This window comes from Parasteatoda tepidariorum, chromosome 2 (assembly GCF_982258835.1).
Source record: "Parasteatoda tepidariorum strain Cologne lab strain chromosome 2, Ptep-v5.0, whole genome shotgun sequence".
Classification (NCBI taxonomy): Eukaryota; Metazoa; Arthropoda; class Arachnida; order Araneae; family Theridiidae; genus Parasteatoda; species Parasteatoda tepidariorum.
In genome coordinates, this window is record NC_141756.1 from 96,507,867 (window position 1) to 96,532,094 (window position 24,228).

The following is a 24,228-nucleotide window of genomic DNA, read 5'->3' on the forward strand; positions in this document are numbered from 1 at the left end:
GGGAATAATTGCATTACCTAAAATTTTGTTTGCCACTTATTTTATATAGCTGTAGATAATTGTTTTTTATAGTTGGAATTTTTAATCTGAAACTATTTTGAGAGGATTGTAAGAAATAGTTGAAAATTTCAGTTTAATTGTTTAGCTGGTTCTAACTGTGCATATATTTATGTTTTAAATCCACTTAATTAAAGCTCTATTAGATCTCATTAAATGGCTTTAAATATGTAATGAAATAATGGAATTAAAAGTTAGAAATGCAAATTTTTCGCATAGATTTCAACTCTTTATCATCGGTCTGAAGGTTGAATTATTTATAAAGACAATTATTTAATCCAAAAATACTTACAAAATTCTCACCTTCATCTATTATTTATTTTCAGCAAAAATTGAAATCTAATTTTATAAACCAAACAGACAATAATTTTGTTTTATGTCATTTTTATATTAATTACTTTACAGATATTCAACATTTGAATGAACGTGAAACTTGGATTGTTGAAATCGATGATACAAATGGAGGAACAACACAATTGGTGAGCCTCAAATGTATTAATCAATTTTAAAACATGAATGAGTAGTGATTATCTTAATATGTGACAATTAGTGTGGCTAGTTAAAATCTTGTTAGGTATAATAAATTTTTTTTTACCTGCAAAAATACTACACAGCAAATAACTGTAAATTGTTTGCAGTTGTGTATAGCACCTATGCAGTTTTGTATATGAAGATATCGTAATTTTGAGTGGTTGTTAACGTTAGTAAATTAAATTTAACAATTTTATTATTTATATTATAAGATTCACTATATTGCATCATCGTGCTTGAAAAGCTAAATGCTGTTGAAATGAGTTATAGTAATGTTTCTTTTCTCTTAGCCTTTGCTTTTTGAGAATAGGGTTGTAGAAACACTGCAACTGGTGCGTGAGAATGTACTACAACATGGACCAAAAGAAAATGATGTAAGTGTGTCTTGCTGTATTTCCCTGTATTAGGCCTATTACAAAGAAATATTTTTTAAGGAGACTTTCTTAGTTAATTTAATATGAAAAAAAAGTTTTATTATTTTTTTTAAAATACAAGTTTTATGGTTTTAAATGTTTTAAATATCCATAGAGTACTCAAATGGGCATACTTTAAAGTCTATTTCTCACTAATGCATCTTTTACTTATTTATTAAACTTATGAGGTATTTATTAAACTTATGAGGTTATATTGTCAATTTAAGTTAAAGCTGTTGCAGCCCTGCCAACTCTCAGGCTTTTGAATCCAATCTCAGTACCTCGAGCCACCAAAGTATTTTCTCAGACTTTTTTCCTAAGAAGTATAATAATCGTAGAACCTGTGTACAGTTTGCATACAGCTCTCAAAACTTTCCTCTTGTCAAAGATTTTCTAGTTTAAGTATATTTAGTTTATCGTTTTAATTCCTTTTTCGAATTTTTTTTAAATGTTTTGAAGTGCTAGCTAAACTAAAAAAAAATGTAATGAAGCATGTACTAACTGCATTAACGAAACCAATGATATCTTGAATTCATGATAAATTAGCAAACTTTCGAGTAATGTTTCAATTCAAAACAGAAGTTTTTTATTCCTTTGATAGGATCAACGCAAAAAAAGTCAGTTTCAGGAAAACTTATACTTTCCGTACGTTGCCCAGGTTAAAGCTGGCAATATCACATATCCGTCACAAAGATGCAATCTCTGAGAGAGTAGTTAACCACATAAAATCCTGATTTAATTTTGTTCTTGTCAAAACAAACTTTCAAGAATTTACTGGGAAGGCAAATCAGAAGGTGTTCTAGAAAATTTTTTATTTAACGTTTTTAAAAATTGTCAATTAAAGCATTCAATCTGTTTTTTTTCTTAAAAAAGTAGTCTCATTTATTTTTATTTTTCAAAGGTAGGATTATTTACATAAATGTAAATTTTTTATTACTTTTTGTTATTTTTAATTTTTTGATTATTACACTATGCTGTGATTTTATAATATGTCTCAGACATTTTGCATTTCTACGGTTATGGGGTCTACAGTTATGGGATGACTTTTTTGTGTATTCAATGAGAAAAAGAGTGTATAACAAAGAAAATTCTGTTTCTTTTTTTCCTGTGGGGTAATGTTTGGAGGATTATATGGAATTAGGTGATCTTCCTTTTAAGAAAAATTGAAACTCCAAATTCAATTTTTTTACATGTAACTGCGAAAGAGTTAAATACATTAAATTTTCTTCATTTAATGTTTCTTTTCTGAAAATGGACCAAAGTTTACTCTGTGCCACTTGAAAAGGTAATAGAAGCTTCTAAATATTACATTTTAAAGTGGATTAAACACTAGAAAAAGTCCCCCCCCCCATTTTTTGCTTATATGTCTTATTTTATTTTTAATCTCAATTCTGTGTTGTTAGCACGGCTGAAATGATTTTTTATTTATCTTTTTGTAGATTCAAAACTACTGAATTAAATTTTTATTTATTATAAATTTTTTTTCCAAAAGACTAATTTTGTAATACACTAATTTTGTCTGAATGAATTATACCATGTTTATTTTTGACAGATATTTCTTCAGTTAAATGTACAAGGAGCTGTGAAACAATCTTCTCAAAGTATGCTTCAAGCATTTGCTATTTCTTTGGAAAAAATGGTGCAAGAAATCAAGAGTAAAGATGATCGGTAAGCTCTTATTTTTATGAGTTATGTTTTGCATGATTATCTGTCTTTCTCTGTATAAATATATATATATGTATATATATATATATAATACAAGTATATACAATAATACAATATATATATATGTATATATTGTATATATATTACTTAGCATCAGAGACCGCTAGGTCTAAAAACCTATGCAGGTCTGACTTGCCATCAGCCAAGCTGACAACCTCTGTTTGAATTAATTAACGATCTGTTGTTCGATGAACAGTAACAAGTATTCACATATTGTCGCTTTGAAACTAAACCGTGGTACCGTAAACCGGGGTGAGTCTACCCATTTTTTCAGTTTGTCAACTTTCAAGTGGTCAAACTTTTGTAAATATTAAAGAAAAAAGACTTTTAATTGGTGTTTCGGAATCGCTATTTATCCCTCTTTAAAGCTGTGAAATCGATTTTAGAAAATATCAACAGTTACACTGTTACTGTATATTTTTATAGAACTGCTGACAAATCTCTCATATGGGGCGAGTCTACCCATTCTACTAAAATGAATGTTAACATTGTAAATAATCAAATTTTACTATTAAATTGTTATTTTAGTTACTATATAGGATATTTATGAAGTAAAATTCATAACTTTATTATATATTCCATTTTTTTATTCATAAAATAACACAAATTGAGTATTTGATCGATTATCACATTTTGATCACAGTTTTGTTTTTATAATCATTAACATTATAAAATAACATTTTTTTCTGATTATTGTTGATAAAAATAAATTAAAATTAATATAAATTTACAATTAAATAATTAATAAATAATAATAATTAAAGATTATTAACAAAATCATGGCATTTTTTTGTAACATTTAAATCCATTTGTTTTGCGAATATAATTTCGAACCATCTGTAATAATAAATAATAATTTATTTAACTTGCATTAAATAAAAAAAGTTAATATTGTAATATAAAAATTGAAAAAATAGGTGAAATAAACATATTTTATATTTAACCTATAAATTTACTTATTAATGATAAATTTATCAATGCAGAATTAAAATAATATACTCAAATTCATTTAAAATGACTTAATTTTAATATAAACAAAGTTCTAAATTATATTATTATGCTTTATTAAAACTAAATACGAATGGGTAGACTCGCCCCGCGAATTCTGGCTTTTTCTTTACAACAACAAAACTTACATTCTTTTTGTTTTTTTTCATATAAAATTAATGTAATCTTAGTCTTAGATAAGTTTATCACTTAACCAAAGTGAAAATAGTAATAATAATAATATACTTACGGAGCACCAACTAAAAGTTTACTGATTTTCAATACAAATCTCTCAAACGACGTTTGAACAGGTCGGTTAAAAAGACACCAAATAAATAAAAACGGATCAAATTACTACAGCGCCATCTTCCTTAGAGTCTGAACTAAGTCCTCCGTCGGTAAAAAATTTTTTATTTGCACTTTAAAATAGTGAAAATTAAATAAAACTAAAATGGGTAGACTCGCCCCTGGATGGTAGACTCGCCCCGGTTTACGGTAACTCAAAAAAGCAAGTTTTTCAGGAGAGCGATTTCAAACTTTCCACGCTAATGCTAATCGCGGCAATGCGATGACGATTTATCTGCTTTCTAGATTAACTTTATGGAACTATAAAGATAACAGGTTGTTTTTCTAAAAGGGTGACTTTTTTTTACACAAAATGACCCAAAAATCTCGTTTTTTGACTTTTTTGAGTTACAACGGTTTAGTTTCAATGCGACGATATGTGTTATTTAGGAATGTTTTTCACCTGTTCTTAATTTACTTATATTTTACTCACCAAATTTAATTTTGTCTGTAAGCTTTCTGTTATTTTTCAGATTATTTTATTGATGGTGGTAAAATAAAATAAAGTCAAAGTAAATTTCATTCTGTAATTTCAACTCTTTTAATTTTAATCTCAAATTCATATGAAGTTTTTGGTGAATTTTAAAGCAAAATTTTGTGAATATAAGAAATTCTTTCAACATAACTATTAATTCTCGTAAACGTAATTAAAACACAACTTCAGTATATTTTGAAAAAGAACAACATCTACCTTTATTTACAAACGACTACTAACTAAAGTGTTGCCATGCAGAGACAACTAAGTTCTTTTACTTAATCTCGTTACTAGGTAATTACAGGCGTGCAACATCCTCCCCGCCCTGGTCGACCTCCAGGGGGATGACCAGCTGCACGGGTCGGGAAATTGTCCCTCCATTTACACGCAGTATGCATGTACGGGCTTTGTTGTCACGGCCTAAGATTACTGACTCGACGCGTGCTTTCCTCCAGGTGTGCCGAGGTCTGACGTCCTCCTGCAACAAGACCACATCTCCGACCCGGATTACAGTACCTTTAGATGGGTTCCTCACATGGTGAAATGTTCTCAAGTCCATCAAATACTCCTTCTGCCATCTTTTCCAAAAGGAGTCCATTAATTGTTGACGACTTCTCCATATGCGTGTTAAATCAGAGTCCGAACTCGATGGGCCAGAAGGGATAGTTGTGAGTCGTTTTCCTATTAGAAAGTGAGAGGGTGTCAGTGCTTCGTCCGGATCGTCTGTAATACCATATTCATGAACAATTGGTCTGCTGTTCACGGCGGCTTCGATATCACATAGAACCGTGACCAGACTGGTAGTGTCTAAGCAAGCTTTACCAAGGGTCTTCCGCATACATTGTTTGATGGTACCAATCATTCTCTCCCAAAACCCTCCCCACCAAGCCGCATGTGGGGCGATGAATTTCCATGTCCTGTTGTGATGAGCATAAAACTGGTGTACCTTGGAAGAGGATATGATGTTCCACAAGGACCTCAACTCCTTGTCTGCAGCGCCGAATGTTGTGGCGTTATCTGTGTACACAGTATGAGGAAGGGAACGTCGAGATACGAACCGTTGTAGCGCAAGTAAGAAAACATCAGTGCTTAAATTAGACACTACTTCCAAGTGGATGGCTCGAGTTACAGCACACGTAAATATGACTATGTAGGCCTTTGTAACCAATTTTTCGTTTTTAACATAGAGGGGTCCGGCAAAGTCAATTCCAGTTGTTTCAAATGGGGTCGACTTTTGAATTCTTTCAGCGGGTAATGGAGCTTCTATCTGTTCACCACGCTTTTGCTTCAGTATCTTGCAAGGAAGGCAAGTGTGTATGACCTTTTTAATGGCTTGTCTTGCTCTTAATATCCACCATTTAGAACGAAGCTGAGAAAGCACAATCCTAATTCCTAGATGGTGCATTTTTAAGTGTGTGTGGCGTATGAGCAGGCTTGTAAAAGGGTGAGAACCTTCCAATAAGATGGGATGTTTTTCCGATTCTGATAAGTCAGAAAATTGCAGTCTGCCTCCAAGACGTATTATGTTGTTGTCAAAAAGTGGGTTGAGTTTTTCTATTTTTGAGTTCTTAGGAAGTGACTTTGATTTCGACAGGGCTTCATATTCTAAAGGAAAAGATTCCTTCTGAACGGCTTGTATCCAATAGTTGCAAGCTTGATTCAGTTCCGTGGCATTCAATTCACCAACCATCTTTTCTTGTGTTTTGCAGTTGTGAATAAAGCGAAAAATCCAAGATGTCACGCGTAACAATTTAAAGTAAGAGCTGTAGTTTCCAGCATTGATAATTGGCAGAGTAGAGACAGTGTAAAGAGTCTGCACTTTCTTCTTCTTTAATTCTAAGTTGTGAGTGTAATCTTCATAAGTGTTTTTAGAATCAGGCCAGTTTTCAGGTTTGATTAACCACTTAGGACCGTGCCACCAGATTTCTAGATGTCTTAGCGTTGATGGTGAAGTACCTCTTGATAATATATCACCAGGATTGTCCTTTCCAGGGCAATGTCTCCATTGGGAAGGATTAGTATGAGAAACAATTTCCGTTACTCGATTGCAAACAAATGTCTTCCATTTATTTGGGTCACTGCGAATCCAACCCAAAACTACTTGGGAATCACTCCACAATATTGCATTGGACATAGGAATATTAGTTTCAGCACAGAAGTATCGCAACAATCGAGCTCCCATCAGAGCCGCTAGCAGTTCCAAGCGGGGCAAGGTGACTTTCTTGATAGGTGCAAGTCTGTTGCGACTACACACTAAATGCACGTTTGCTTGATCACCATGAGAACTAACTGTGTATAAAACTGCTCCATAGGCTCGTTCAGATGCGTCGCAAAACACATGAATAGTAAAGGGAACGTGTGATGAAACGCCTATAAATCGAGGAATTTGAAAGGAGCAAACGTCATCAAGTTCTCCAACAGCAGCATTCCATGAAGTTGCCAAATTACAGGGCAGTATTTCGTCCCATTTAATTCCTAGAATCCATGTGTCTTGAAACAGAATTTTTCCAAAAATTACAAATGGAGAAAACAGTCCTAAAGGATCGTAGAAGCTAGCAATACAGTGGAGTAGCCATCTCTTTGTAAGTGGTTTGTCTTGAACAGCGCAGAGAGAGGTTTTGAAAGTATTTCCGAGGGTGTCAGTTTCTGTATTCCACTCTATGCCTAAAACTTTAACAGTTGTTTTGAATCCTTCATCTTGATCTCGTAATTGGTTCTGAAGCATTGTTGAGTTTGTAGTCCATTTCTCCATTGGAATTTCAATCAATTGCATCAATTCTTTGACTTCTTTATGCAGTGTGGTGATTTCAGATTCTGTTTCAACACTAGCAACAAAATCGTCCATGTAAAGATGTTTATCGATCATGGGAGCAGCAATCGGGAATTCATTCACGTGCTTTGAAGCCACTTCACGTGTTGCAGCACATAACAAAAAGGGGCAGCACATAACAAAATTGATTTTGTAGGCTTCCTAGGCAGAGACACAACTCTACGATTTCCCTCAGTTTGGTAGTTTTCGTGAAATTCTCTCATAATTTCATTTTCTCGAACAGTTTTGTTCCTGATTTGAGTGTCTTTGATACCAATACTATCCAACTCCCACAAGCAACGCACTTCGTCATCCAAACAATCATCAGAAATTTGAACAGAAACATGGTGAACTGATGAATCATGTTTGATGGTTGTGTGTGTTCGTGACCCATTAAGGATCCATCCAAAAATAGAGGGTACTATGGCAAGAGATTCTGTAACTTTAATCGGGGGTTCCGTAGTGACCACATGCCAATAATAATCACCACCAATGAGCAATTCGATGGGTAAGTTGTCGTCTCCTGGAGGGTCTGCAAGTGTTAGTTTTCGGCTTCGAGCAAATCGAACAACGTCCGCAGGGGCAGCAGGGTGTGAGGTATATCTGTTGGAACTTTCGAAAGCTGTTATAGAAACAGAGTTTTTGTTCCATAAACTTGAAAGTGAAAGTTGCACACATCGTCGCATGTTTCGTGAAGTACTGGGAGATTCAAAAACATGTACATTTAGTTGCTCAGTGCTTACAATTGGGAGTTTCAGTTTGTCAATGAGGTTTGCATCGACAAAGCTTGTCTGGCTACCTCCATCCAAAATGCATCGGGTTAACTTCGTAAGACCTGTGGGTCCAGTAACATACACGCGTGCAGTTTGTAAATGGGTAAAGCTAGTTTTAGGTATGTTGATGTGATGAACCTCGCTATTTTTGATCGCAGTGTTTAGTGCAGATGAACAAATGGATACGTGGTGTTTCTTCTTGCATTTTGTACAGCGAGCAGTATCTTTTCGAGGGCAATTTGTCATTCTGTGTCCTCTATTAGTACATAAGAAACAACGGTTAGAGCCTTTTAACTTTTGTATGCGAGTGTCATAGTCAGTTATGGTTTCGCATTTCTGAGCCCAATGACCAGAAGATTCACAAAAGGGGCAAAATGGGGTATAATTCTTTTTCTTGTGTACAGAAGTGGACTTATTATTTACGTTAAAGGCAGAAGTTGGAGTAAACGGTTCAATAACGTCACCTTTTATTTTTGACGTAGTTAATGCTCCTTGTACTTCTTGTGATAAGAACTCCATCATTTTCGTAATGTTTCCCTCGGCCAATTTTTCTCTTTGGGCATGAATGATCCACTGTTTACAAATGTCGTCTGGAAACGCTCGTAGTAATTTTGGAGCTAATACACGACCGTAACTGTCAATGTCTTCACCAAGTGCGCGTAAGGCCTGCAATCTTCTATTACATTCAATGTAGGTTTCATTTAAGGCTGTTGCCGATGAGTTGCGTACTGGTGTTAGATTTTCCAGAAAGTCCAAATGTGCTTGGATAATTCTATTTTTGTCCCCATATCTATCCATTAGTAGCTTTTTAGTGGTTTCATATGTGGCAGCAACAATACTGATACCATCAACTAAACGTCTTGGTTCGTCTTGCAAATAACCTCTTAAGAACACATGTTTGTCAATAGTTGAAAGGTTTGGATTGGAGTCTACAGAAGATTGGAATTGTTCCCAAAAACTTTGCCAATTTTCAATTTCACCGCCAAATGGTTCTAATTTAATCGTCGGTAGTTTCACTGTGTACGTTGGGCTAACAGGTGTTATCTGACCAGCAAGTGATGGATTAGTAACCGAATTAGTCGCCAAATTGACATTTTCAGTGCCCAAATTAAGATTATAGCTAGCGTTAATAGTTGGCGATAGTTTATTTTGGATGTATTTTCGGGCTTTAAAAATTGCGCGCTCAGCATTTTCTGTATAAGTTTCACATTGAGTAATGTCATTTTCATATTCGTCATCCGTAAAAAGAACATGGATTTCATTATCAATCGTTTTCATTTCATTTAAAATAGTTGTTAAACGACTTACCGCATATTCCATATCTTCATTCAAAGTATCGTCTGTCATGTTGTCAATCTCAGTTGAGACACGAGTTATGTTGCTTCGAATAGTTTTTCGTTTCCGCTTCAATTGCGACACTTGTTCTTCTTTCGTCGCCATTTTTCTTTCGTGGAGATCAAAATTCGCAATAGTAATAGTTTCGTAAAAAACCTTTGGCGTAATTCGTAGTAATTTTTGGCGTAGTTCCAAGTCGCTGATTCGTATGAGTATTTCGGCACCAGATATTAATTCTCCTAAACGTAATTAAAACACAACTTCAGTATATTTTGAAAAAGAACAACATCTACCTTTATTTACAAACGACTACTAACTAAAGTGTTGCCATGCAGAGACAACTAAGTTCTTTTACTTAATCTCGTTACTAGGTAATTACAGGCGTGCAACAATAACTGCTGAAATTGTGTAATGTACAGATATCGTTTTGAAATACAAAAATCTTCAATGAAAAATTTTTTTTTTAAATTTAATTTTTTGTTGAAATTAGTAATGAATAGTGATTTGGCCAAATACCGAATGTTCGGCCAAAAAAATCAGCTGAATAGCAAAATATTTTTTAAAAAAATCTTTAATAACTGCATTTTTTTATATAAAAATAATTTTTGTCATTATTAAAAAATAATAAAAATATCATTAAAAGAAATGTTAAGATAATAAAGATAATTGCTTAAAAACATTTAAGGTTAAAAAAAACTGAGTGACAGGTATTAAAAGAAACTTAAGTTGTGAAGTTGAAAATAGAAAGAAGTAAAAGAAAAAAAATATTCTCTTAATTCTTATAAAAAACTTTAATGTTAAAAACAATATTTTCCCCCAAAAAATTATCCATAAAACTTTAAATATAATGTCTATGAGAAACACTTTTGAATCTGCAGGTCTATCATAAAAACGTCTATAGAAAACTAAGATTATATACGAAAGCAAAACACAATTAAAAAAAATTGATCTTAATATTTGAATCAAATTTCTTAAGCTAAACATTTCAGTTTTCGAATTGGAGAAAGGAAAAAGTGAAGATTAAAATCAAATAGAGACCCTTTTAATAGCCGCGTCATAATAAAAATGTAAGATTTTTGAAGAAAAAAAACTGAATAAGAACTAAAGAAAAAAAATTGTTTTTAATTTTCAAGCGATAGATTTAGCGTTAAAAATCTTAGTTAAACTTTTTCATACTGCTGTATTTATTATATTATTATAGTATATTATATTAGTATAGAAAAAAATGACCTTAAAAGAATAACGTTCATTAGAAATGTTCTTTAAAAAATGTTCTCATAGTAAAAATATTGATAAAATGATTAAAAATTCAAAAGATAAGTAGAAAAAAAATGTTCTTAGTTCTGAAATATAACTTTAACATTGAGAATGACAGTATTCTATGTTACTAGTTATCTGTTTTACCCTTCAAGAAAAAAGTGACAATTAAAGAATAAAGTCTATGAGACTGCTCCGTTAACATGTTTCGCTTTAGTTAAAACAGACCAACTAACAAAAATGAAACAAAAATTTTTTTTCTTCCCATTTTTAAAACATAATGTGTTGAAAGAACAATGAAATTGACTTGCCTGAATATAATTAAAAAAGGAAAAAAAAAACGCCTTTATGTTTCAGTATAAAGTAATCTAGTTCTAATTCTTTAAATTTCACTTTTCCATGTGTCTTCCAGAACATAAATTAACAAGTTATAGTACTTAACAAATATGTGTAAAAACTGTTTCTAATAACGGGTAGCAAGGAATAGGATTTTAGATTTTTCTTTATTCATTCTTTGAAAGTTTTCCTCAAAAATACTTTATCTAAAAATAATTTTCCAAATAATACTTTGCTGAATATTCGGCAGAAGAGCCGAATACCAAATAGTGACTGAATATTCAATGCATCTTTAGTTGAAGTTAAAAGAAAAATTGACAACTGAGCTGCAAGTGGGACCATCTGTTTTATTGCCAATTTATTTTTTACATTGCAGAGAATTGATTATGATGCTTTGCTCAATGCTAAATAGCCTATCATTGTTTTAGGCTATTTTATTCAGCTTGAAAAGTATCCATGCAAAATTTATCAACATTTTATTCTATTGTTTAACAATTTAGGTAGCAAGTAGAATCTGGGTAGCAAATGAGTTCGGCATAAAATTTCTTTCTTTTTTTATTTAAAAAGTGATTTAAGTTGTTAATCGGTATAATTAAAAAAAATTTTTTTTACCCAGATCTAGGTTACTTTTGCAGAGGTCATTCAATCAAAATATGTTTATGGATGAGGACAATGAAGTTCCTTCTGATGTAAGTGTTTCTGCTATTTAAAAATCGGAGTGGTTTTTAAACAAATAAATTATACAAGGGTTGGCACTATCTATTTTGCTAAGTGTTAAGCTATGTGTCAGAAAAGACGTAACATAATCACCAAATAATTTTGAAGTAATCATTTAAAAAACACCTCTTTTTTAAAAAAAAACTGAGAAAATAATTATTTTTAAATCAATTTTTGTTAGCTTATTTGTATTAACAGGGTATCTGCTCAACTGGATAGTCATGAAAAATCATGGAAAGTCATGGATTTCGGTATTGAACAAAATTTGTCAAGAAATGTCATGATTTTAACTATATTTTTTAAAAAAAATCATAGAAAGTTATGGATTTAGGTTGCCAAAAAATCTAATTTTTAAAATGGAATTTACCCCCCTTCTAATATCAGTGTTATGAATTTCTGAATTTGTAACAGAATCCCCACTCATAGTCATATTTTATTAAAATATAAAATGTTTTTATCTTGTTCTTTAAAAATTATGGTGTTCAAAAAATGAAAGAAAGAATATCAGTTCTAGAGCGAATTATCTTTTGAACTTCCCTGATTTCAGAATTTTTTCTATATATTATTTATTATTTTTATTTTATCAATTTAAAATTCTAGTTTAGACTTTTTATATTACACTTTTAAGAAGAAATAAGGTTCAAATAACTACATATATTTTCTTTTAGCTATTTTATTGCTTCAACTCTTTCTTTACTCTGTTTTTTTTTTATTTATTATTTTTTTTTAAAGTTTGAAATCAATAAATATGAAGATGCACAGTATAACAGTTTTGGTTATACCTATCATTTCAATTAGTGTAATTATAATGCTTTTTTAAATTTATTGTTTTTTTTTGTTAGAGAAAATAGTAACCTTTAAAGGAGTGATTTTTATTGTAAAGTTATAGGGTAAAAGTATTTTTAATATTCTAATATATTTTAAATTAGATCAAAAATTTTAAAAAAGCACAATTTTAAAAAGCACACCCCATGTTTGACTCACCATTTTTTAATACCAAAATTTCTAATACATTAATATATGTTTATGCATTTGTAATTAGTTCTTAGAGTTATTTCAGTAATATTTTGCTCCCTTACATTTTTATGTTTCTTTCAAACAAAAAAGTGTGTGTTTATAAAGTTATAAAAACATAGAGAAAGCATTAAGAAAATCAATGAAAAGAGAAGAAGGAGCAAAAATGATCAAAATAAAATATTAAAAAAAATATATGTATATTGAAAAAATAGTATTAAAAAGCTGGCAACCCTGAGTTCTGAATTTGTAATTTGAGTAGCAACCCTGGGTAACTTCAGCAGTAGAAAAGAGCTTGTAACATTTCATATTGAAAACAATTATAATATAAATTTTTTTAACTTATGGCAGCTTTGATGACAAATAATTAGGAAGATAAAATCTTTCGTAATTTGTGAATTTTGATTTTTGATTGACTCTGCTTTTTTTTTAAATTTCTTTTTAGGATGCAAAATGTCTTATAATATTGAGCAATTGTACTTATACTGTAAAGAATATCATTCCCAGATTGCAGGATAGCTTCATTAAGTATGGATACCCTGACATGCAACTAGTTATAAAGGTATTTATTCTTAGACTTCCTTAACATTAAATATATTTTTTTTTAAATCTGAGTATTGCTAACAATTTTTCTAAGCTTTCACAAACTTCTGTATAGTTTAGGAAAATCTTTAATAAAAGTTATGAAGATTAATACTGTAGGGAAAATTAATACGACATATATGATAATCAAAATTTTCATTATTCTATTTGAGTAGTTTTAAAAAATTTGTGTTCTCTTAAAATACTTAAGATTTTTTCAAACCTGTGAAGATTTTTTAAAATCTGAAAATTTTGTTGACTCTAAATCTCCTTTGCTGATTTTTTTCTTTCACTAAGTGGCACCTTCTAGTGCTTTAAAAATGTAATCCGACCATACAATGCATGATATTTTCTACTGATGTACCCCTTAATGTGTGCGCTATAAGTTTAAAAAACCCATATATATGTTTTGTATGCTGGCTGCTAAAGTGAACTTGTTGCATGCAGCATATTAGTTTGAATCAGAGTATGAAAATTAATGTGCATTTTTTTCTTGGATATTACTTTGCAAACGAGGCTTTTTTTTCTTTATTAACAGCTGAAAATTCAGACCTATTGCTAAATGACTATAAACGCTCATACCTTTTATATGTAAATGAGTTAAACACTTTTTAGAAATTTCAGGGCATTGAGTGCTAGTTAAACTGCCAGTCAATATATTGTACTGCAATACGTTAAACTTTTAAATACCTGTAGCAAATATTTTCTAACTTTAAGGAACAAAAAAGGAAAAATTACTATGCTTTATAAAACAATAAAAACAATGACTCATGAAAATAATGATAAAATTATGTAATCTGATCTACAAATTTGATATGTCCTTCTGCTTAATTGTGCTTTTTTTTAGTTAATGTTAAATAAAAGACTATATTTTGATAATTCTTTTATAACTTTTACTGTTTTTAAGTATATTTAATGACAAATTATCTTAGTTTTAAATTTTTTTTAATATTAAATTAAAATACCTATGTAAACAATTTTAGTTAAAAGGAATGAAGAACTTAGCGGAAGAAGCAGGGAGACACATTTTAGTAATTTTGAATAAATGAGAAATAAAATTTATGTTTCTCATTTCTGTTATTTCACTCAATATTTTTGTTTTTATTATATTTGAGAAGATAGAACTCGAATATTTTATTTTTACATATTTTATATATAAAATTTAGAAAATTATATACATATATAAAATTTTTTATACATAAATTTTTTTTAAATTTGTATATTTATTTGACACTAACTTTTTTATATAGGAGTATTTTTAATGATTATCATGCTTAAAACCTGCTTGTTTTCATGGTGGATTTTTAATGTTTTTAAATGAATGTAATTTTGTTTGAAAAGCTAAACCAAACATGCATGTATTTAGACTTTTGCGAAATAAAATTTCAGCTCAGTAGTCTCAGTATGAAACTATCATTAAGTTTTATCTAGCCTTGTTAGTCTGAAAACCATTCTGAAAAGAGGCAGTGGGAGGTCAACATTTGTGCAGTAGATGTTTTACTGATATTTATTACTTTTTGCCGATTTTGGTCAAAATGTTATATAATTTTGCTACATCAAACGGTATGTCTAAGATTGGGTAAAAGTATTTTTATTAGTTTGAATGCAAAAATATCTGTTGCTGTTGAAACACAGAAGTTATTTTCATTAAAAATTATTAGTTTCATTCAAAAATGACACTTGTTATTTTATAAAACTTCAAAAAATATGTTTTGCCTAATCTAATGATGTAAGGCCATCAGGATAACAAATAATAATAAATAAAAAAAATTGGATTTTTTTTTTAACTGCATTAATTTTGTCAGTATATATTTTTTAATTTTGTGCAGGATTTTGTATGAGAATTCAGCTAGTAACAATAACAATGAATTGAAAAATTTTCATATGCATAAAATAATATTTATTTTCAATGTAACTTTCCTTTTGTAAAAAAATTAAGTTTATTAACAGGGCAGTGTGTCTGAGACACAAAATATTATTTACTAGAAATAATAAAATTATATTTTTTAAGGGCTATTTTTTATTTTTATTTTTTAAATATTGATTCCTAAAAGAATCTACATTCTTTATTAATGTATCAAAGCTACTGTTTCAAGTTTCCCATTTTCTCTGGAGTAACTTCTGTCCGTCTTATCGTTCGATACCAAATAAGTGATTTTCTTGAGTTGTTTGTTGACTATTTGTTGCCTAAAGCATTACCATTTTCTTCCACTTAAGAAAATATTCAAATAGTGTCACTTACCTCCTTATATATTTAAATAAAACTAAAATGGGAACTTTACCCATGAAATAGAAATTTTTTTTAAAAATGTTTCATACCTGTTTTGTCCATTAAACTCTTAAAATTATTTTCGCTTAACCGCTAAGCTAAAATTAAGCCCATGACTGAATAAATTCAATATTTTATTGTCATTTTCAATTTTATTTACTTTTCTATTTTGTAGAGCAGTATTGCCCGCTTTCAAGAGGTTATTTCTAAACTATTTGAGGCATATGTGGAGCGCAAAGCTGATCCAATTGTTGGGGCAATAGAACCAAGAATGTATGCTAGCTGCTTTAGTTGGGAATCAGATTACAAGCCAACAGGTCTGCTTATATAATTCATTTCGGTAGGAAAATATTTTTGCTCAATTAACATTATAACTGATTAAATTTTTTTTTAATTTCTAGGTGTTAGTATTTACATTAAACAGACTATTCTAGACATGAGTGAAATCCATGCAGAGGTAAATATACAATATTATATTATTTCATGTTTTTCAGTAATAAAACCTTAAATTTTAAGTTTGTTTGCAATTCTAGCGTAACTACCACTACAATTATTAAGCAACAATTCACTAGTATGTATATAAGACATGCCAACTCAATTCAATCTTGGGTTACCTTTTGATTGAACGAGGTTGGCATGGTGGATAACTCTTTTCCCCACATTGGTGACATGCATATCGAAACAATGGACAGATATTCTGACATCCATGTGTGGTCCAAGTTGTGTTGATTATACCTGTTTTGATTTGCCCTTGTATAAGTATAATAGTTGGAGAAATGATTAGCCTTTTGAAAAGAAGTAGATAACATTTTATAACCTAGTAACTCAACAGTGTAACAGTATCAGATTTAAGTTTTAAAAATTTGCTATTCATGAAGAAATTTTTTTCTTTATTTTTAAGAGTTTTTTATTTATTTATTTGAAAAGCTTATGTTTTTTTATGAACTTCATTATTTAAATTATGTTTCATTATTTAATATCATTATTTAAAATATATTTTATTATTTTTACTTTTGAGCTATAAAAGAAGTGAAAATCTAATTGATAAATGCTTTACTTTTTTTTTAATTCAAAATATAATAAAGAATTAATTTAAAATTTTTTTTATCTTTTAAATGCATATAATTAATACATATGGTCTTTCATGTATTTTAATAAAAAGGTAGTTGTTTTAGATATTTAAATAGATATTATGACAATCAAATTGAAACCTTATTCAATTATGGGAAATTTAGCAGTGCACATCTTACTCTTATTTTTCCTGGTGTCGGAAAAGTCAGGTTTCTGTTTTACTTTTCCTAAATTATGTTTTCATTTTTCCTTCCCAATTTTTTTACACCTTTTTATTTTTTATAAGTTACTTCATATTACATTATAGCTCCTTAAATATTTTATATAAAAGCTAAGATTTTGTTTTATTTTAGCTTGTGTTTTCTTTTATTGGCACATACTTTCCCATTCCTTTTTTGAATTTTTTTATGTGCTATATTTTTTTTTATCGTCATACATATTTTATTAATTTATAAAAATAACATGAAATAATATTATTACTTATGAGCACTGCTTTATGTTTTTCAAACTTTTAAATATTTTGTTTGAAAAGTTTGAAAAACATAAAGCAAAACTGTAATTTTTAAAATATAGAGCTTTGCACTTATTCCAAAATGTTTATTCTTTTTTTTTTTTTTACAAATTGTTGCAGGTGTTTTCTGTTTCCCCACCTTTTGTGAGTAAAGTCCTCACCAAAGTGGTTGAAGGTGTTGTAGAAGAACTAGCCAGATTGTATGAGTGTGCTGAAAGCTTTCAAGGAAATGGTAACATTCAAGTAAGTTTCATCATCTTCATCTACAGCCCAGGGTAGGCCTTGGTCTTCTCAAAAAGTTCTTTCCAGGCCAACCCTTTTCCTGCTAGTGTTTTCCAGTTTTTAGTTTTAAGACGAAAGGGTCTTTTTCTAGGTCATCTATGCATCTCAAATTCGGCCTGCCTCTTTTTCACGTGCCAACTGGTCCGGCATTGAAAACTCTTTTGGTGGTACGCTCTTCGCCTTTTCTGATAACGTGGCCTGGCCATTTTATTCCTTGTCGTTTAATAAAGTTAATAATGTCAGATTCATTATATGAGTGATAAAGCTCTAGATTTGATCTTCTAAGCCACACGCCATTTTTTTAAATTCCTCCAAAAAAATTTAATCAACTATGTAACTGTGGGTGTACATAAAAAAATATTGCTGCTCTAAACTTGTTTAATTGCACTTTTTGCTGTAACTGGTAATAAAATACATGATGCAGCAATTTTATTTTCTTTTATCAGCACTACAGCCTTTGCTGTCTCAAGTAGTTTATTCTATACTGATTGATCCGACATTACTCTCCATCTATTTACCCCTACCTAGCTCAGCAACTTTTTACATAATCTAGTATGTGGTTCGCCTCTTTTTCTATTTCCCTCAGACTTGTTGAAAGTTTTTTTCCCTTAAAAAATGGATTATTGCCCTCATACCTATTAACACACAAGGGAAAGATAGGTATAGCTGCTCCAGGACCCAAAAATTCCCAGAATCTGGTCAAAATTCTTTGGGAAAAAAGATGTATGGATATAAAAAATAAATAATTAATTAAAATAATTTCCCTCTATAAAAAATAGTTTCAATAATATTAGATAAAAATCAAACAGAGCAATGTTACATATTGCAACTCCTACAGCGATACCAAGTTAAATTGACTCAAAGTATATAGAATTATTAAGTTAAACAGAAAATATAGAAATCAGATCCCTTCTAATCTTGTTGCCAACTGTTTATTCATTGAAACTGTAACTTTATAATAGTAATTTCAAAGAATAAGAAAAAAGGCAACATGAAAGTAATGATACAAATTTCTTTCTTTTCAGGCTACCCTTAACATTCGAGCTCTGGAAGATGTAATGTCAGCATACAAGACAAATAGTACAAAGTATGTCTAATAATGTTTGATATTTCTTTAAAAAAATGTTTGGAGCAAAACTTAAAGATAAATTAAAAATGTTTTGAGTCAACATTCTGAGACGCACTTTATACGTCTACTTATGATACATTGCAATAGTACTTGTGTATTATCCTGACGATCATTTTCACCAAATCTGAAAATAAACTGAATGTGGTTTAAATTTAAATATTTTCACATTTTTTTTTTTTTGCAATGAGTTATTTTTGTATTTTGTCTATTTCTTTATGATCAATTGCTATATAAAATTAAATTTGGAAAATACCAAAATGACTTTGGATAATATATAAGTACCGAATAGAGTTATGCTTTGTTTCTTTTTATGCATAAAGATTTTTGCATGATGTTGAAAATATTTTGAAAACCTAAATGCATATCTGCCATCTCTATTGGATTTATCGGTAGACTACTAGATTTTGCCACTTTCTCCTGGTCTACTGGTTTAATTAAAATTCCCTAAAAGTGAGTAAGTTTCCGTTAAAAAATTTTTACACAATTTATTGCTTGCTTGAGTATTTAAATAAATATTACTTGTACATAATGAAATAAGCCTCATTTATAGTAATCAGTGTAAAGCTTATTTATTTTTTCTAAATTTTATTGTAAAAATGTTCAGTTTATTTTTATTCAGAACTCCCTTTTTAAACTGATTGAAAAAATCTTTCTACTATCAATGATGAATTATTTGTCTGTTAGTATTCAAAATTATGAGTAACATAGTAATAAACATTTCAAGTTCATTTATTGTTAATCATGAATGGAAAATAATGCAGATCATTAAAAAAGTTTTAGTGTAATAAAATTCTTGTATTTTAATGACAGTAAAAATGCCTAAAATTTTCTTTTTGTGAAATATTTAGTATACTTTTCTATTGTTATCGTGAAATTTATAGTATTTCATAAAATCTACTGGATTTTTTCCTATCCATGTTGGCAGCTATGTGAATACCTTTTTAGAAGGGAAAGATTTGCCTCTACTAAAAATAAAGTAAATAATAATATTTTTTAACTTATGTGCCAGCTGACACAAAGAATATAGTTAGGTTGGTAACAAACAAAATAATTATCATTTATTTCTTTTTCATAATTTTGTTTATTTTTTTAACAATGTTTTTCTAGTTATTTTTAAATGTGTGAAAAACTTTTGCACTTGAAGGATTAGTTATTTATTAAAATACTAGCTTTGTTCATCTATTTTTGTAAAAATAAGACGTTGTTAATTTTGGATGTACCTTTTTTATGTATTATATTATTTGGAGGATTTAAATTCATTTTTAACTTTTTGCTTTGTGAGCTTACATAGTTATTTTTAAATACGTTTTAAAGTTATTTTTAAATATTAGTGAATATTTCTTGCTGAGTGCCTTTCTTTTGTAACGCTTATCTTTATTCATTTACTGTTCAAAAGTAATAAGTCACTATTTTTGGACTTGCCATTTTTATAAATATATTTCATTTGGAAGGAGATAATTATTTTTTATTTCTTTAACATAGTTTTGTTCTGTGTTCAAGCTCAAAAACTAGATAATGTTTTCTATCATGTCTCATTTATGTTATATATATATATATATATATATATATATATATATATATATATATATATATATATATATATATATATATATATATATATATATATATATATATATATATATATATATATGTATATATATATCAGTGGTTTCCAACTGGTCTCCTGGGGGTCGCATCTGACCCGCAAACTAAAATATATTAGTTGCCATTTTTTTGCGGACAATCTTCATAAAAAATCTCTATGGATTTAAAATACTTTTCTCGTTAATAAAAACCTAATTTCTTCGTTTCTGTGAAATTTATCATAATAACGGTGCAAAAAAAATTATTTTTCAGGTTTTGCATCTAAAAAAATATTTATTCAAACACAAAAATAATCGCGTATTTTGCTCTTTTTTATTTCATTTTTTTGTATTTTGTGAATATAATTCAGCATGTGTATATCAGAAATTTTCACGAAGAAATTCTCCGATTTAACTTTTTGAAACCACTCATTTTGGACGAAAATATTTACACACACAATTGTAAATTTTAAATTTAAAATGTAAATATTTACTTTTTGGTGGTTGCAGCAGACAAATCTCAATTTTGTCATGGAACATTTTGTGTGCTACTATGTAAGTTTTAATACCAACCTTTTTAAAGTTTGATATCTTAACAATTAAATATCTGTTGCACATTAATTGTTTAATACATGGGTGCACATTAAAGTTATTGTAGCGCGAATTTTTAATATGCAATTAAATATTTTTAAAAATCTACTTCTTATTTTAATTTGTAATTCAATACTTTTGTTTTGTACAACTTGGTAAAAATCTGACAGTAATATTTAATGTTCCTTCAAACATAAAAGAGTCCTACATAAAATTTTGATAAAGTTGCGGCCCGCCATTTGATTTTTGTTTTTAATTGTGGCCCCTGGCCTCATGTAAGTTGGAAACCCCTGATATATATATATATCAGAATATTTGATGCTGTGAGTGTTGTTCTTTTTTAACTTATACAGTTGTTTGTCTTCTGTTCAAAAAATGGAGGTGGACATAGGGACTTTTTGCATGGGATTTATTTATAATTCTCTTTTATAACCTTTTTGTTATGGTTATCTTTAAACATGCTTTAAAATCATTTTTAAATATTCAAAAACGCTTATTTCTAAGTGAACAATTAACCCACCTAATCATCAAGCATGCAGGTCACAAGAAATAAAACAAAATTCCTAGATGGAAGCTGAAACTTCACTAATATTTTATTATAGATAAGAGTTAATTTAATATTTTATATGACAACACTGCTGCCATCTATATCAGCGTTTGTGCTTTCATCTTGTTACTCTTGTGCTTTCATCTTGTACATGTTAAACTCATTCAACACTGAGAATGTGGGTTTTCAAAGACAGCTTTGTTTATTCACAACTCAAAAATTAAAAGTAGCTCAATTTAGATTACACTTTCTTTTATTTATCTTTCTCTGTATTTTTCAAATGAATCAATGTTGCTGTTTGTTTTGCAATGTTGTTGTTTATTTTGCAAGATGAGATGGTTATTTTTGTTTGTTGTTTAAGGATATTCTTAAATATTTAAAAATATTTCTTTCCATTAATATTGTCCTTATTGAAAGTTATAACTTTGTTTATCAATTTTTCAAAATTGTTTTTTGTGAATCCTTACTTACAAAATTATTTCATTATTAAAAGGTTTGTTTTACAAACTCTGATAATTTTTATTTATTTATTATAGTAAATATTTCATGTCATGCAGAGGAAAATTGAAGCCATTTCCAAACCCTAAAGATGCCGAGTATGCCCTGATTTTTTTTCTATTGTAAAAAAATATTTATTTTAATCTTAAAATTACTTAAATCTGTACATATTTTTTTTCCAGGTTGGTAAATGATTTGCTGAGAACTTTCAAAAATCAGATTTGGTTACAACTGCTGTGTTTCAAAGAGAATCTTGTTAGTGTTTAATAACATTTTTGTACTAATGGACTGTGATGTCTTGTTATTCTGATTATTATGAGTTTATTAGATATTTTTATGACCAAAAATGGATGTCTAAATTTATGATGTCATGCTATGCATTTTGAAAATAGCTATGTATCTAATGTAAATTATTAAAGTTTATTTATTTATTTATTATTGATTCATTTTAAATGTGTTAAGTTTTTATTAAACGATATCAGTTTGAATGATTTAAACTATAAGTTATAAATTAATTTTCTTGATTTTTCCCAAAAATATTTATAATTTGTATTGACAAAAAAAAATGAATTTACCAAAAAATGTCAATTAATAAGAAATGTATCATTTTTTTATTAATTGACCAAACATTTTGTTAAAAACAAGAAATCGAATTTTTCTAATTGAAGTCAAGTTGCAAAATTTATTATACTCAAACAAGTATACAAATTATAAAGTCAATGTTTTGCACAAGAATTTCCAAACTCATAGTTTAATTGATATATGATACTCAATATGACATTCAATATATAATAACATAATTTTCAGTTAGCTGTTATATATCTTACTTGTGATTAAGAGCCAAAACTAATTTTTTCCGGTAGCCTTCTTTTTTCACATAAATTATTACCAGCCCATTGAAAAGTGTAGTTTTATTTAAATGGTTTCTCTTAAGACAAATTTAAATAGAAATTATGAAAGAAAAGTTTTAATGAACTTATATTATAATTTTAATAAATGTAAGAAAACTTAACTATATTTCAAAAATTTTTTTTTCAAGAAATAACTACAATTTATAGCAACTACAATTTATAACTACAATTTATAAAATTTTTTATTAAAATCACTTTCATTTTTAATATTTTTGGTCTTATAAAAAAAATTGATTCAACTTTAATTACTTCTTAAATATGCATATACTAGGTCTAAAAATACATTAACTCTCAGATTTCTTTTACAAAAATGCAATCTTAATATTTCAACAAATATTACATATGCAATATTTGATTATTTTACCCATTAGGCGCCAAATCTCCCACTATAAGAAAAACTACTCTTCATTTTTCTCTGCTTCCCCTCATAGATTAATTAAAATTCTATTAATGTATCATTGAAATAACGAAAATAGGTTTTCTTAATATATTCAAATTTTTTAATAAAAATAGGTCAAATGCAATCTTAATTTGAGAATTTTTTTTTCTTCTGTTAACTTTTTAAACTCAATCCTTTGCAGAAAATTTCCAGAAGTATGTTATTTTCAATCCTGTCGAAAGAGCCGCAATGGTTCAGGGGATAAAGAGTTCGCCATCCAATGAGGTGAACTGGGTTCGAATCCGCATCCGACTTACACCGACCACAGTGCTGGCGTGAAATATCTTCAGTTGTAGACGGATTATGGGTTAAACAGTCCATTTGCCGTTAGGCTAGCCATGGGAGTTTATCGTGGTCTTCCTTTGTAACGCAAATGTGGGTTAGTTCCATCAAGAAAAGTCCTCGGCGTAGGCAAATTTCTTCCAATACTTGATCCAGGAGTTCCCTTGTCTTCTGGATTGAGTTCAAAATTACAAGGCTACGGCGTTGAACATTAGCAGTCGTAAACCCCAAAATTGGGTCGGCTGTTCAACGACCGTTATAAATCCTGTCAAAAGCTGTTCATGTAAAAAATTTATTATAAGTAGTTTATAATGACCTTACTGTTCGAAGGTCCCGATTTGGGAGATTCGGCAGGATTTATGCAGAACAAATAATAAAACTAAAATTAATTTAAAACAAGGGAACTCCTGGATCAAGTATTGGGAGAAATTTGCCTTCGCAGACGACTTTTTGATGAAACAAAACTGCATTTGCGTTACATTTAGAGGAAAACCTCTCACAGTTGGTCTGACGGCAAGGGGACCCATCATCGACTTTGTAGTGTATCTACCACTACAAAAATGTAATTCCAATTCACTAGTATACAAGACATGTTAACTCGATGGATGGTCTACATTGAACAGTTGACTTACTACTTGTGACTAGGACTGGGCTATAAATCGATATATCGCGACATATCGATTTAACGCCTATATCGGCAAACAGATACAGCAACTTTGATTCCAAGCGATGCATCAGAAATCTGATTTAAGCCGACGA

At 29.4% G+C, this 24,228-nt stretch overlaps 1 protein-coding gene across 3 annotated transcripts in view; it reads left to right on the plus strand.

The window, feature by feature from the left end:
* The window catches only part of Sec5 (exocyst complex component secretory 5), a 42,925-nt gene extending 20,657 nt beyond the window's left edge, over positions 1 to 22,268 (plus strand). For all 3 annotated transcript variants that reach the window (XM_043044961.3, XM_043044964.3, XM_087157794.1), the window contains 11 exons: positions 463 to 536; positions 879 to 962; positions 2,554 to 2,669; positions 11,660 to 11,732; positions 13,220 to 13,336; positions 15,801 to 15,942; positions 16,027 to 16,082; positions 17,328 to 17,450; positions 18,515 to 18,576; positions 21,876 to 21,935; positions 22,020 to 22,268. In XM_043044961.3, coding sequence (XP_042900895.2) covers positions 463 to 536; positions 879 to 962; positions 2,554 to 2,669; positions 11,660 to 11,732; positions 13,220 to 13,336; positions 15,801 to 15,942; positions 16,027 to 16,082; positions 17,328 to 17,450; positions 18,515 to 18,576; positions 21,876 to 21,935; positions 22,020 to 22,104 — 992 coding nt within the window. In that variant the 3' untranslated portion in view covers positions 22,105 to 22,268. The remainder of the gene's footprint in view (positions 1 to 462; positions 537 to 878; positions 963 to 2,553; positions 2,670 to 11,659; positions 11,733 to 13,219; positions 13,337 to 15,800; positions 15,943 to 16,026; positions 16,083 to 17,327; positions 17,451 to 18,514; positions 18,577 to 21,875; positions 21,936 to 22,019) is intronic.
* The last annotated feature ends 1,960 nt before the right edge of the window (positions 22,269 to 24,228 follow it).